This window comes from Camelus ferus, chromosome 15 (genome assembly GCF_009834535.1).
Source record: "Camelus ferus isolate YT-003-E chromosome 15, BCGSAC_Cfer_1.0, whole genome shotgun sequence".
Lineage (NCBI taxonomy): Eukaryota > Metazoa > Chordata > Mammalia > Artiodactyla > Camelidae > Camelus > Camelus ferus.
The window spans coordinates 33,773,138-33,787,027 of NC_045710.1; the positions used below are offsets into that span (position 1 = coordinate 33,773,138).

The 13,890-nt window shown below is 56.0% G+C and overlaps 1 protein-coding gene across 3 annotated transcripts in view; it reads left to right on the forward strand.

The window, feature by feature from the left end:
* Positions 1–13,890, forward strand: part of TTC7A (tetratricopeptide repeat domain 7A) — a 116,838-nt gene that overhangs the window by 52,955 nt on the left and 49,993 nt on the right. For all 3 annotated transcript variants that reach the window (XM_006185772.3, XM_032497442.1, XM_032497443.1), the window contains 3 exons: positions 4,763–4,900; positions 6,329–6,412; positions 10,296–10,400. In XM_006185772.3, coding sequence (XP_006185834.1) covers positions 4,763–4,900; positions 6,329–6,412; positions 10,296–10,400 — 327 coding nt within the window. The remainder of the gene's footprint in view (positions 1–4,762; positions 4,901–6,328; positions 6,413–10,295; positions 10,401–13,890) is intronic.

Sequence of the window (13,890 nt, forward strand, 5' to 3'; positions counted from 1 at the left end):
GACGGTAAAGGGTCTGTTAACGCTGCCAGCTCAGAACACTCGGAGCAGCAGAGGTGGGAGAGCCTCTCGCCCGTGCTGGCAGGAAGAGCTCTGATTCCTGCTGCAGGAGCCCAGTGCTGCAGGAGGGCGGGGGTTGGCGTGGGCCCGGCCTGGGTCGCTGGGTAGATGGGATGCGGCACAGAGCATGTTATTTCTTGGCTCGGTAGACTGGCAGCTCAAGAGCCGGTGGTAATTATGTCTGCTGTAGAGGATGACAGCATAGGGAGAACATGGCAGCGTCCTCCAGGGAGGGGCAGGCGCCAGGCACAGATGCTCCCATGAGACTCCTTTCTGGGGTGAGCAGCGGGCCCTAAAGCTGGCTCCTTGGCCAGCGGAGAGACTGAGAGCAGGGCTGAGCAGGACCCTGGACACGTGGTCCAAGGAGCTTGTTCTCTGCAGAGAAGCAGCACCTGAGGCCAGATGGAGAAAGCCCAGCCTTGTGTTTTGCTTTGATGCTTCCTAAGCAGAGCCACCCCAGGGCCTCTGATGGTGTGGGCGGGGCTAGTGGGCACTTCCTCAGAGGCACCAGGAGGCAGGGGAGAGCCAGGAGTCAAGTCAGAATATCTAGGTTCTATTCTGGGTCCTAAACCCCCATCTGTGTCTTGAGGAGCCTTTCTGGTCCTCAGTTTTCTCATCTATAAAATAGGACAATAGAACTGAAGAAGGTTGTTGTGAGAATTACGAGATGCCACTTACCAAGTGCTTCACCAGTTAGTTCCTTCTCCTACCCTCTTTGTGTCCAGGACCAGAGAGGAGAAACAGGGCTGGGCCAAGTGAAGGTCCATGCCATCTGCAGCCCTGCAGCCAGCAGAGGGTCCAGACTGGGGCTGGCAGAGGAGTCCCATGAGGCAGCAGAAGGCGTCCTGGACTGGCCGCCGGACTGCAGAGGGGGCTTCGGTGGTTTCATTCTGCCCCTTCGTGAGGGTACTATGAGGCCAGATGAGATGATGGTAGTGATAATTCGGCTCCTCAGATGCATGGCACACACGTAAGGAATGCCTATTTGAGCAAGAACCACTTGGCCTTAGGTGTCCTGTGGGCTGGCGTACCTTAGGAAATGGAGATGCGCTCCAGGGTGTTTTCATAAGGTCCCATATTTGCTTCATGGATGCTTGTCCAAAGACCACAAGTGGGTCATGCTGGATGATGGGGGGTTGGAGAGGAGCACGTTTCTTTGGCTTTTCCTCTTCTGACCTGCTGGGGGCCTGGGGTAAACGTCCCTTAGTCTGGGGAGACTGCCCCTGGGAGGACAGCAGAGGGCCGAAGGCTAGGAGCAGGGACAGCTGCTAAGCCCTGCCTGGGATTAAACGCATGGATTAAACCAGAACAGGACACCCCCAGAGGTGGGGGGCCCAGGGGTTTTGCAGGGGAAAGCAGAGGAGAATAGCCTGCCGTTACTCCAAGACGAGTAAGAAGCACCGTGGTGAGAAGAACGTTTACTCTCTATATTCATGTCTGTCACTGCACCTGATCTGGAGGATTTTCTGGTGAGGACATTTAAATGGCGGAAGGGAAAGAGTGTGGCTGGGACTGGTTCAGGGAAGGCTGCTGATGGAGCTGTGAGCATCGCCTGGCCTCAAGGACGTGCGCCCAGCGGAGGATGGAGTAGCACACCTGGGGCACCCTGGGCAGGGACTTGAAGCCCCCAGAGGGTCTGAGGCCCTGGGCACTGAGGCCTGCTCTGGCACCTGAGCTGCATGGGGATTCCTACCCTGTTGCCAGCCCCCACAACTTCCTTTTTTCTGCTCTGGACCCACCCTACCCTGTTAACCATGGTTATGTACACAGCCGCTGCCCAGCTGCCCTGCATGCAGTGGAGCATTTCACCACAGCCCTGCCCCAAAACCATAGCAACCACTTAGCAAACTTCTGCTTTTGGCTTTCCTTTAGGGACCCACGCTTCCTTCTTGGCACAGGTGCCAAGCCCTGAAGACCCCCTGAGAAGATGCCTCCCCTGCTGTCTGCATGTTGGGGGTGGGGGGTGGTCCCCAGGAGGATGAGATGCTGCTGTGATCCCCTCCTCTGTTCCTGTCTTTCTGACCTCATGCTTGCCCAGTACTGGAAATCCATGCCTCCCTCCCACCAGGCACACATTCAGAGACATTGTTCTCTTAAAGGTCAAGGTCTCGGGCAACAGGAGGAAGTGTCCACACCAGGCCCAGAAATCTTTCTCTTTCGAATGTCACCTGCAAGTGCTGTGTGCGGGCCTGCCCCAAGAACTGATGAGCCAGTGGGGCTTGCGGGGGCCAGAGTGTGTGCCCAGGGTTGGGAGCGGATGCGGGGGGCCCAGTGGTGGAAGGAAAGGATACCTGAGTTAGGTTGGAGGAGCCAGGAGACATCCATGTTGACAGAGGCAAACACAGACTTGGTGAGGAGAGGAAGCTGTAGGGAAGGACTTGGGAGCTAGTGGAGAGGAGAAGCTGGCTAAGTGGGCAGGCCCCCTGGCAGCCACAGAAAGGAGCTAGGACTTTATCCTGGGCCGGGGGTTGGGAGTTGGGGTCTGGCAGGGACTAGTCTGGGAGGACAGGCCAGCCAGAGATTGTTGCTGACCATCCTTTGCATGAGACTAGTCCACATGGGTGGGTCCTGAGGTCCTGGATGTGCCTGGCAGGCTTCCCCCCACGCCCTGCAGAAGAGCCACCTGTGCAGGCTGCCCGCCCTGCCCCCGTTCCATCAGGACCCCCCCCCCCCCACCAGAGCTCTAGGGCAGTTCTGCTCAGTCTGTGCATCGTGTGCTGCTGCTGCTTCTCGCTTCCGTAGCCCCTCCCCAAGGGAAGGAACTGTGTCTCCATCCTCTCATTCCCTAACTGCCCCCCCCACCCTCATTGCTGCCTGGTGGGGGCTCCCCCTCCTGGCCCCACCCTGGGAGACCAGAGCTGGGGAATTGCTGGAGGTGGAGGAGTGGGGAGGTTCCTTGCCAGGGGCAGAGTGAGTTTTGTGTTCCTCGGTGAAAAAGCTCCTGCCAAGGCTCTCCTTAGAATTTCGTCTCTCTTCCTGTTGGTGCCAGTGTGGGTGGATTTCGCCAGGAAGGAGGGGGATTTCTCTGCCTCTTTCCCGCTCCACTCCTCTCCCTTAACTCTTCGGAGCCTGACCGGCTCTTATTGACCAGGCTGGCACCAGTGCTCAGCCTTTCTGGGCATCTCCTGGCACCCCCGGCACCCTCTCCTGGGGATGGTCCATGTCCATCAGGGTGATGGGCAGCTCTTGCCTGTTGTGCCTGGAGGGGCAGCCATCAGGACCCCTGGCCACTGGCCTGCCATACTGAAATGCCTCTGTGGGTGAACCACATCCTTGGGTCTCATAGGCATTTTGCCTTCTAGAAGTCTCTATGGAACCCACTTCAGGCCTGCACAGCAGGACACATCCAGAACCGACAGTCCAAAGGCTGCTGAGCTTCTGCCTCTGCAGCTATCACCCTTGCGAGCCTCAGCTCCTGACCTGGAGAAGGAGAGGATAGTAGTCCTGCCCCGAGGGAGGTGGTGAAGACAACCTGTGGACACATTGGTGGGATCTGACCAGTGAGATCTGGGTCTCCTGTTTAGCTACTCCCGAGTCTGAGTGCTGTCCCCAGCGTGTGAGTGTACAAGATGGGGTGTGACCACAGGCCACAGAACAAGAGGGCCCCCATTTCCCGATGGGGAGATTTCAGGCTTGGTGATACAGGGCTCCCCCCTTGAATTTCGCACTCCTAAAGCTCATTTTCCCTCACCTCCTCACTCTCTGAGCAGCCGCCTGGCAACTCTGAGCTAAACTCCTGAGTATTGGATGCCAAGCCCAGAGACCTTGGGTTGTGGGGAGATTTCTGGGGAGGGACAGAGAGGAGAGAGTTCTGTGGTCAGAAGAATCTGGGCTGGACACAGGGGTGATGGGAAGGAGGTATGGGGGGTCCTTATCAGAGGGGACTTGGGGGACCTGCAGAGGAAGAGAAGAGGGCAGAGGGGCCACTGCCAAGGCTCCTATTCTGTGAGTCAAGCTGCAGAGCCACTCACCCAATCTAGACAGTTCCAGATAATACCTGCAGCTCTTTCTGTGAGTGGATGAGAGCAAACACACAAGGAGCTGTTCCATGAAACAGTTGGCCTGTATCCTCCAAGATGCCAGTGTCCTGGCAGGCAGAGAAGGGCTGCGGGACTCTGAATGAAAGGAGACTCAGGTGACGTGACACCTGCACGCTCGGCGTGATCCCGGGTTGGATCCTGGGATGAGACAGTACCAGAAAGGCCGTCAGTGGGACAGGCAGCAAAATCTGAATATGAGCTAGTATTAAAGGATGGAAATAGCGGTGTTAGACTTCCTGAATTTGGCATTTCTGTTGTGGTTATAAGAAGAATGTCCTTTTGTATTTAGGGGTGAAGGGCCATGTTGCCTTAACTGACTGGTACTACTATTATTATCATTAGAGAAAGACAGACAGACAGGGCACGTGTGGTCAGTGTTAACAACTGGGTTTACTGCTGTGGGACTATTCTTGCGACTTTTATGTAGGTTTGGGATCTTGCAGAATAAAACATTGAAAACCAGAGACATGGGTCCTCAGGACTGGTCTGTCACCCCAGCCTGGGCTCCGGGGGGAGGGTTTGCTTGCTCTCTTTCATGGGGGTGGGGAAAGGAGTGTGGCCTGGGTCAGTGGCCAAAGAGTGACAGTCACTGGGTCTCTGAGGAAGGGGCCCTGTGGGGACAGGCACACAGTCCTCAGCCTTTCCTAAACTGTGTCTCCGCGCAGGCTACTCGGGATGTGGTGCTGAGCCGGGCCCCGGAGCAGGAGGAGGACCGGGCAGTGAGCCTGCGGAACGCCGCGGCCATCTACGACCTCCTGAGCATCACGCTGGGCAGGAGGGGGCAGTACGTCATGCTCTCCGAGGTACGGCCCCCCCACTCCATCCCCTAGAGTCAGGACCCCACCGAGGATGTCAAATGGAGGATTGTCCTCCTCCACTGTCCCTTCCTTGCCTTCACCAAGGGGTACAGCTCCGTTCTTGGGAGGGTTCTGAGTCAGGTGTGTCGGGAGCCTGGATCCCCTCCCATCCCTGCTGGACAGAGCACCCCTGTTGTATTGGGCAGACCCTGCTGGGGCAGCGCCTCATGTGCTGGGCTCTCCGGGGTGTGGGGACCAGGGGCACGGAGCTGCCCCTCTCCTGCCCCCTGCCCACAGTGCGAATGGCACTCGCACATTTTACAGCGTTCAGATCTGGGCAGGGATCAGGGGTGGCTCTGGGCCCTTGGCTCCTTGTGCAGGTGGCCCTCTCAGCAGCAGATGCTCTCTCCATGTATTTGGGGGGGCTCCCGAGAGGAGGGGCGGTGACACCTGCTGAGCCCCTGCTCACACCAGGCGTTGTGTTAGGTGCTTCCAGAAGATACCTCCTTTAATGTGAGGGGGGATAAGTGGTCTCTCAAGTTCACCAGTGAGGAAGGTGGGGCCGAGAGAGGTAGGTTTCGGCCCAGGGTGGTGCAGGGTGTGCATGTTGGGCCATCGTGGGGGAACCCAGGCCACCGAGCTCTGAAAGTGCCTGCTGTCGGGTCCTGTACCCCTTACCTCTGTCACCCTCACCCGCCATGACCATGACCACGTAGTGCATCCTGGCCTCACATGCTGGCTTCTGCCTCTTTCACATGGAACCACTTCTGTTGGGGACTGTCAGATCTCACAGGCTGCCCCTGACTTGTGGTGGCCCAGGATTGAACAGGCCCGGGGAGCAAATGATTTTTCTCCAGGGTTGTAGAGGAGAGCAGAATGAAGCCTGTACTTTTGGGTGATGTTCTGTCCACGGGCTTTGAAGTCAGTCTGCTTTGCCTCTTACCGGCCCTGTGACTCTGGCAAGTCATTCAAGCCTCAGCTTCCCCATCTGTGAAATGGGGGTAATTAGATAACCCACCCCACACAGTTGTTGGGAAGAGTAGATGAGTTAATACACGTAGAACACTGAGAATGGTGCCCAGCACAATGGTAAGAAGAAATGTCAGCTGTTACTATTTTTATTGGATGTTCACATTTTGAAAGCACTTTCACAAATCTCATTTCACTCACTTGTATCCATCATCCCATGAGACATTCACAGTTAGGAAGGTGGGAGCCGAGGGCCAGAGATGGCGAGAGACTTGCTCCAGGTCACATAGCATGCCAGTGGCAGAGACAGGTTATTCCTGGCGTTTTCTGACAGGAACCAAGTACAAGCCTCTGGCAGCCTCCTGTGGGAAGCGACTTGGGCAGTGATTACCCCGGATGGGTATGGGGTGGGCTGGGGGTGGGAGGACCCTGGAGGGGAGGTGCTGACCATCTCCCTCTCCCCAGTGCCTGGAACGAGCCATGAAGTTTGCCTTTGGAGAATTTCACCTTTGGTACCAGGTGGCCCTCTCCATGGTAGCTTGTGGGAAGGTAAGACTCAAGGTGTGCTGGGGGCTCTAGTCTCTCCCAGAAGTGGGCAGAGGGTGGTGCAGTGATTCAGAAATACTGTCCAGCAGCTGATTTTAGTCTCCAGGAGAGTGAGGGGCACGGGAGGGTCACACACAGACCCCTGTGTGAATCTGGTGTCTACTTGTGAGTTACGAGTGTGCCGGGTATGCAGGTGTGAGTCCATGGGTGCTCTTCTCTGAGCATATGTGCATGTATACGGGGGCATCGTGGCATTTCTATCTGTGAGTTGGTTGGTGTGACTACATGAGACAAGCATGGACGTGGGTTCCATTGTTCCACTTGGGCTGCAGCTCTCTTCCTGCCCACGGGCTTGGTGTCAAGAAGGAACCTTCCCATAAATCCGGGACTTGCCTAGGAGGGAGGGGTTGAAGGGTAGAGCAGAGCAGAGCAGAGCCCCACGCAGGAGTCTGGGGGAGCACTGCGAGGTGGGCGTGGTGGGGTGATCAGGAGTTCTGCCCGGAGCAGGGCTGACCTTACCCCCATCTCCTGAGCTGCATTTGCTGTCTACCCACCCAGCCCCGTCCCCACACCCCTTGGTTTTCCTCCGATGAGAATCACGCTTACATAAGCCTCTATTCTCAGCAATGGCATGAAAGGAAAACCTTTCCGGAGCTGGGTGCTGAGGGTGTTGGGGCTGAGGATGCTACGAGTGCAGGAAATAAGGTGGCATGGGCTCACAGATCGTTCTCAGAGCTATAAACACCCACAGCCCGTTTGTGGGGCTAAGGGAATTCCTCCCCCAACCCATCTGTGCCACCTGCCATTTCGAGCCTCGCAGCCAGGGCCCTCCTGGGCTTGCCAGCACCTCCTCCACGAATGGAGGGTGTGCTGGTCAGGTCCTGGTAAGGGAGCAGGCAGAAGAGCAGGTGCTGCAGCCTGATAGGTGGGAAGGGACTGGGGAAATAAAGCCAAGCATCAGGTGAGGAGCCTTCTCTGCACCCCCCTTACCTTGCTAGGCATTTGTCTTTCCAAACCTCTTCCCCTTCCCCCATCACATTGGCCACCTCCTAGGGCATCCTGAAGTCATGCCACAGTGTCCCCTAGCTCTGTGCTCAGCAAGGTCTTGTCCAGGCTCAGGGAGAGTTCAGACATAGATAGGGCGAGACCTAGGGCAGGGGCAGGGGTCAGGCTGGAGCTTACTGGAGCCTGGCCTGCAACAGCTTACTGCCTCTGGGAAACAGAAAATGCCTCTAGTCTTGTAATAGTGCACATGGATCAGGAGGAGAGGCCCAAGGCCAGGACAATGGTTCTCACCCTTCTGTGGGTCATGGACCCCTTTGAGATGCTGATGAATGATGGGCACCCCTTCTCAGAATAATGCACTGCACATGGAAGTTAGCTTTAATTCCTGGGGGTGCTCCTGGAAGCCCCCCGTCTTTGGAGATGATGTCACATTAGCCTGGGAGGTCTTCAACCTCCTTACTGAGAAGAGCCAGGCTCAGAGAGGTCCAGATGCAGCCTGGCACATCCCAGGATCCGGGGTGCTGGTATCCCAGCTCAGCTCCTTCCCAGGCCAGCAAGGTGGGCTCAAAAAATGGACTTTTAGGTAGGAAGTTGGGGTGATCAGTGAGTTCCTCATGTATGAGGCCCTACAGGCTAGAGACACTGGATTACACCCATCCCTGCATTTGAAGCAGCAGGAGATTGTTCTGGAAGTACACTCTCCACTCTCCACTCCCCACTCCCCCAGGAACCCTGCACACCAGATCAGTCTGCCTGGTTGGCCCAGGCAGCCCTTGGAAGGGTGGACAGACCTCACCTTTGCCAAGAGCCTAAGGTGGGAGTCAAGGTTCTGTACCTACAATTGTGCATAGAAGTTCTTCTAGAAGGTGAGGCCAGGTAGATATAAATATATCTGGCACCTCAACCTGCAGGAAGAGAGAATGAGTTCCATGGCATGATTTAGGTAGCTCCTTCTCCATCTCTTCGGCAATCACGTTGGCTGTGTTGCTAGGTAACCAGCATGACAAAAAAAGAAAAAAAAAGAGCTGCAGCTCCGACTGTGGAGTCCTCAGATGGCTCCTTAAATAGCAGTGTTTTGTGGTCGGGGAGGAACGTGGAGGGTCCGGGCTAGAGAAGCTGTATTTCCAGGGTGCAGAGGTCAGCAGCCAGGAAAGGAGGCCAAGGCTTGCTGGGGTGCGTAGGCAGAGGGTACTGTGAGTGGCCTTCACAGGAGAGGGTCTCTCTCAGAAGATGGGGGTGGCTGCCCTCACTCCAGCCCAGGCCCAACACCCCCTGCAGTCTCCCAGCCTCCCAGCTGGTCATATACTAACAGTCTCTTGGTCTCGGCCTCATACCCTTGTTTCCTGAGAGAGCAGTGGGGCAGGGCTTTGTCCTCTCTCCCCATCCTTTCTCTGAGCACCCCTTCCTGCAGTCACCCCCCAGCCCCCAGCCCCATGCTTGGTACAGAGCAAGCCCTCAACCTGAGCCCTGAGCCCAGAGCCCAGGGAAGTCTGTCGTGTCTGGGCTGAGAAAAGCTCTTCCTCTCTCAACAGGGAAAGGAGGAAGAGTGAGAGACAGGCAGGGGTCCAGGGTGGGCACAGACCAGTGGGGCCCTAGGCCTGCATATCCCAGTCCTCACACTGTGCTGTGGACAGGGGAGCCCTCCAGAGCCCCCGTTTTCCTCAGCAGGGCCGCCGGAGTGGTTGGGGAGGGTGAGAGCTAGTTAGTGATGGGGAGTTCAGTCCACAGTACAGCCCTGCCTGTGGGAATTGTAGTTACACACACTTGCTCCTGCCTCTGTGTGTGTGTGTAGCGGGGAGACAGAGGCCTCCCCTCTGGCCAAAGCTGTCACTGCAGAGGCAGGATAGGGCAGTGGTTACAAGCTTAGAGCAGACTGTTCAAACCTCAGCTCAGCTACTTATGGGCAAGTGTGACTTCAGACGGGCTACTTCTCTGCATTTCAGTTTCCTCATTTGTAAATAGGGACATAGCACCTGCCTCATAGGAGAGCTGTGAAAAGTAAATGGCTTAATATTTATCAAGCACCTAGAACAGGGGTCAGCAGGCTTTCTGTAAAGGGTCAGGTAGTAAACATTTTTGACTTTGCAGGCCAAACAGCCTCCGCTGGGAACTACTGCACTCTGCCTTTGCATCAGGAAAGCAACCGTAGACAGTACCCACATGAATGGGCATGGCTGAGTTCCAATAAAACATTGTTTACAAAAGCAGGCAGAGGGCCAGATGTGGGCTGGGTTTTGCTGACCTCTGACTTTACAACAGTGCCTAGTGCCTAGTAAGACGCAAATCAGGGTTAGCTGGTGTTCTTCTCATTATTGTGATTGGTGATGGGCCTGCCCGGCTCTAGTGCTTCCCCCTGGCCCTTCCTCTGCGCTTGGGCATCCTCAGCACGGCTAGTGTGGCCCCATCTCCATGGCTTGTCTCAGGCTCTTTCCCGGCCAGCTTTTATGTTCCCCCCACTCCCCACCACCAGCCCTGCATCCATGTCCCTAAATAGGTTTGTCCTCATCTTATCGTCTTTAAACCAAGGGTGTTGAACTCAGAGGTTTGAGGGAGCCCCTTTCTAAACCTCTAACATGTCTCTGGTTCACATTTGGAGTCCTTTTGAAGAGCTTCCCTCTGCTGACACCTTAGCTCTTGTCACATTGTCTCTGGGCAAAGGTCACAGACTCCTTTTTCCAGGGTAGGAAACTGAGACCCAGGAGGGACTTGGCTGCCACCACTGCCGGGGCTCCTCCCACCTGGCCTCTTCCTGGCTTTGGAGGAGAGGTGTGCAGAGCAAGGGCTGATTGCTTGGGAGTTGCCCCCACTGTGAACTTGAGGCATCCAGTCTGTCGCAACCCAGGGCCGTGAGTGACAGTGTTGCCTGCCATTTCTCCTGCAGTCATCCTATGCTGTGTCGCTGCTGCGGGAATGTGTGAAGCTGCGGCCCTCTGACCCCACCGTGCCCCTGATGGCTGCCAAGGTCTGCATAGGGTCCCTGCACTGGGTGAGTGAGCTACGGGGTCAGAGGTGGGCAGGGCCCAGGTCCTGGCAGCCTCCTGTGGCAGGTGGGCGTGAGGTGGGGGTGGGTGCATCTTGCCGTGTACGTAAGGGGTGGGGGGAGCTGCGAAGCAGACAGGCCTGCGGGGGAAGGGGTGGAGAAAGGCTTCTGAGAAAACTCCAGCCGCTGTCCTCTAATGCAGAATGGTGCTGGGTTGTAAAGTTCAGTCTTGAAATGTCTCCAGGGAGCCAAATGTAGTCAAAAGTCCAGATGCCCCCACCCGCCCAGCAGTGGAAAGTAGGCAGGACCTCGGAGTTACCTGGGCTAGCCCATCTTTCAGAGTCAAAACCAGCTCTGGGCAGAATGGGAAGGCATCCTCTTCTGTCGGCCTCAGGCCTTGCCTCAGTGCTCTCTCCGCCCCACAGACTCCCTCAGCTGCTGCTCCAGGCCTGGGCAGGGTGCGTCTCGAGGCAGGGCCTCTACATGGATGTCTTCTCTCACTGGGAGCTCCCTTGCTGACTTTCCTAACTTCCTAAGGTCCACGTCAGCCTCCTGATGTCAGGGGTGGTCCCATTGCCACTCTCTTGAGCAACGTAGAGCACAGAACAGTGCACATCTCTCTCGCCTGTCGGCTGTCAGCCCACCCACCTCTCCTCTCTTCAGGCTAATAGGCCCAGTTCCTTCATTGGCCCAGGAGTTTCTCCCATATATGGTCCTTCCTACCCTCACTGTCGTGGGCCCAGCTTGTTCCAAGGCAACAGGGGCCCAGGTGCATACTTCAGGCACTTTAGAATTAGCCTCTTCCACTCCTCCAGCCCTGGAGATGGAGACTCTAAATTCTAACCCTTTCTGCCTGAGGACCCCCTCTCTCCTGAGTCCCTGCCTCCCTGCCAAGTGGGCCTCATCCCCTCTCTGCCATAGTGCCTCCCTGGCAGGAGAGTGTGGAAACAGCACCTTCCCCTCTGCTCCCTGGTCCTCAGGTCCCCATGTATGAAGTGCCCTTAGGGCCCTGCCTTGGCTCCTCCGAACTGTGAATGATGGAGGAGGGGGAAGCTTGGCTTTTGACCCCAGGCTTTGTGATGTTGTTCTATAAGATTGATTTGCAATAGGCTCTAGGTGTTTAGATGAGGCAGCCTGATGAGGTGGGTAAGAGTTTCACTGTTCCTCATATGTGTCATAAATGACAAAATATGGAAAGAGCTGGACGGCTCAGGGAGGCTTCTAGGAGGAGGAGGCCTTGGCCTGGGCTCGGAGGCCAGCCAGTAGAGGGCCTTTTCGTCACAGCTTGCTTTCCTCAGCCCCGTGATTAGCAGGCAAACTCCTTGATCCTCAAGTATTTTTAGGGAGACTGTTGGCATCTTGCACCCTCGAGGGTAGGGTGCAGTTGGGATGTGTGCAGTGTATGGGTGCTGGCAGAGTAGAGACACCCAGGCTGAGCACGTGCAGCAGCAGGTGGTGGTGTGAGCCAGAGGATACAGGGGGTGGGCTCACTGAGCCCGTAGCTCACACCCCTGTGTGTTCCCAGAGCTCCTGAGAAGGGCCTTAAACTCATCACTGGGATGAGGCCCAAATACCCACTGAGGGTGGGACAGGGAGAAGATCTGTGCTCCCATGAGCTGCCGGCTCTGAGGTGGCTGTGAGTCCACCCAGCCAATGGCCACCCCTGCCAGGAAGCCCTAAATTTAGGTCTTCCCGCTGTGGAGGAGCTGTTTCCCTCAGCAGCATAATTACAGTAATTATGTGCATTCAGATTACATGGTAATAAAATTAGGATCAAATCAGTCCAAATTGAAATCAGATGAGTTAGGGGCAAAGTAATCAATGACAACATAAATAGAAAAGCCCAAAAGGAGACTTAAACATGCAGGCTTGTCATCAGAATCGGAGAAAGATGAGTTGTTTAACCTCAGCAAAGAAGCACATTTGGGTTTGGGGGCTGGTTTGAGCCAAAGTTTAAATTGGGCACAGGCTAGAGCAAGGTCCTGCTGGAGGACTGGGGGTGGGTTCCCGGCAGCCTTCACTGCCCTGGAACCTCACCTTCTGTACCTCCCTAAAGCCCCGTTTATACTTGCCTCGGACACTTGGCACATGGCATTGTATTTCTCATTGCATGTGTTTCTTGAAGATAGGAACTATCTCTCCTTCTGGAAACCCCAGCCCAGATAAGGTGGGTTAAGAGTTTCCCTGTTCCTTATATGTGGCACAAATGACAAAGTATGGAAAGGTCTGGACAGCTCAGGGAGGCTTCCAGGAGAAGGAGGCCTTGGACTGGGCTCAGAAGCCAGCCGGTAGTGGGCCCTTCCAGCCCAGAGTTAATGCCTGGTTCTTGTTGGATAGATCCCACTTGCCAATGAGCACAACCACTAGGCAACGAATTCTGCCTTATGGTGCCTTTCCGTCTAGATGGGGAGCTTCTTCACCTACTGTGTCTTACACCCTGAGTCCTTCTCCCCCACAGAGAACCCTGCACATAGCAGGTGTTCAAATATATCTTACAGAATGACACCCCCACCAGCTGGCTGCAAGGGAAGGTGAGGGAAGCCTACATCTGGTTCATGGTTCTCCCTGGCCCCCAGGGTTGGTGCTGGGCCGAGAGCAGGCCTGTGGGTAGCCAAGAGCCACCTGTTCTAGGAGGCCAGGAAAGGGGCGGCCCACCACTCTGTCCTCAAGGCCTAGAGTAGGAGGAATGGGTCTGACTGGTGGGCACATTGGTGCTGGTGCTCGGGATGGGGCACAGATCCTGAAAGGCGTCTGACACCACCTCTATCTCCAGCCTTCACAGCTATCTGGGCTCATGTCAGCCCCAGCAGGCCCAGCCATTGGCCAGCCAAGCCCCATGAGCAAGGGATGGAGATCTGGGGGTGGACAATTCGGCCTAGGTTGCAGGAAGGGAGGCTGAAACTGGGACATTGGAAAAATGAGTTGTGCTGAGTGAAACCAGACTAGGTGGCCACGTGGCCAGAGGCGGAGCACCTGCTGTCCCTGCACCCTGTCCTCATGCCCAGAGCCAGTGTAGGACGCCCCAGGTTGGATTTGGGTCTGAGAGCAGGGTTGCCCCTGGGTACGGGTGGGTGAGGAGGGAGCCGGGCAGAGAGACCTGCATGGTCACCTGCTGGCTGTTGAGGGGTTTGCAGCAGGATGGGTTGCGTGTGAGAGCACTGGCCCCACAGCTTAGCCTGAGGTTTGCCCAGGTTGGGGAGGGCATCCCGGGCTCTGACCTGGTGATAGCTATGTGGCAGCCTCTCACCTCAGCATGGCCAGCATCTTGCCAGGGTCCCCAGCTGGTTATTTGGGGCAGAATATCTGTAAATATTTTTTCATATCCCTCCGAACACCATTAGTTCAAGTTCATTTAATTTAAAAAGTTAAAACCTTTCTAGGAGGATAGGAGATGGGGATGCCATGTGTGCTGTGTGTCACACACAGCAGGAAGGGAGGCTGTGGAATGGAAAAGCAGGCTGTACTCATCTGTGGAAAGGTCTGTGGTGCTGTTTCT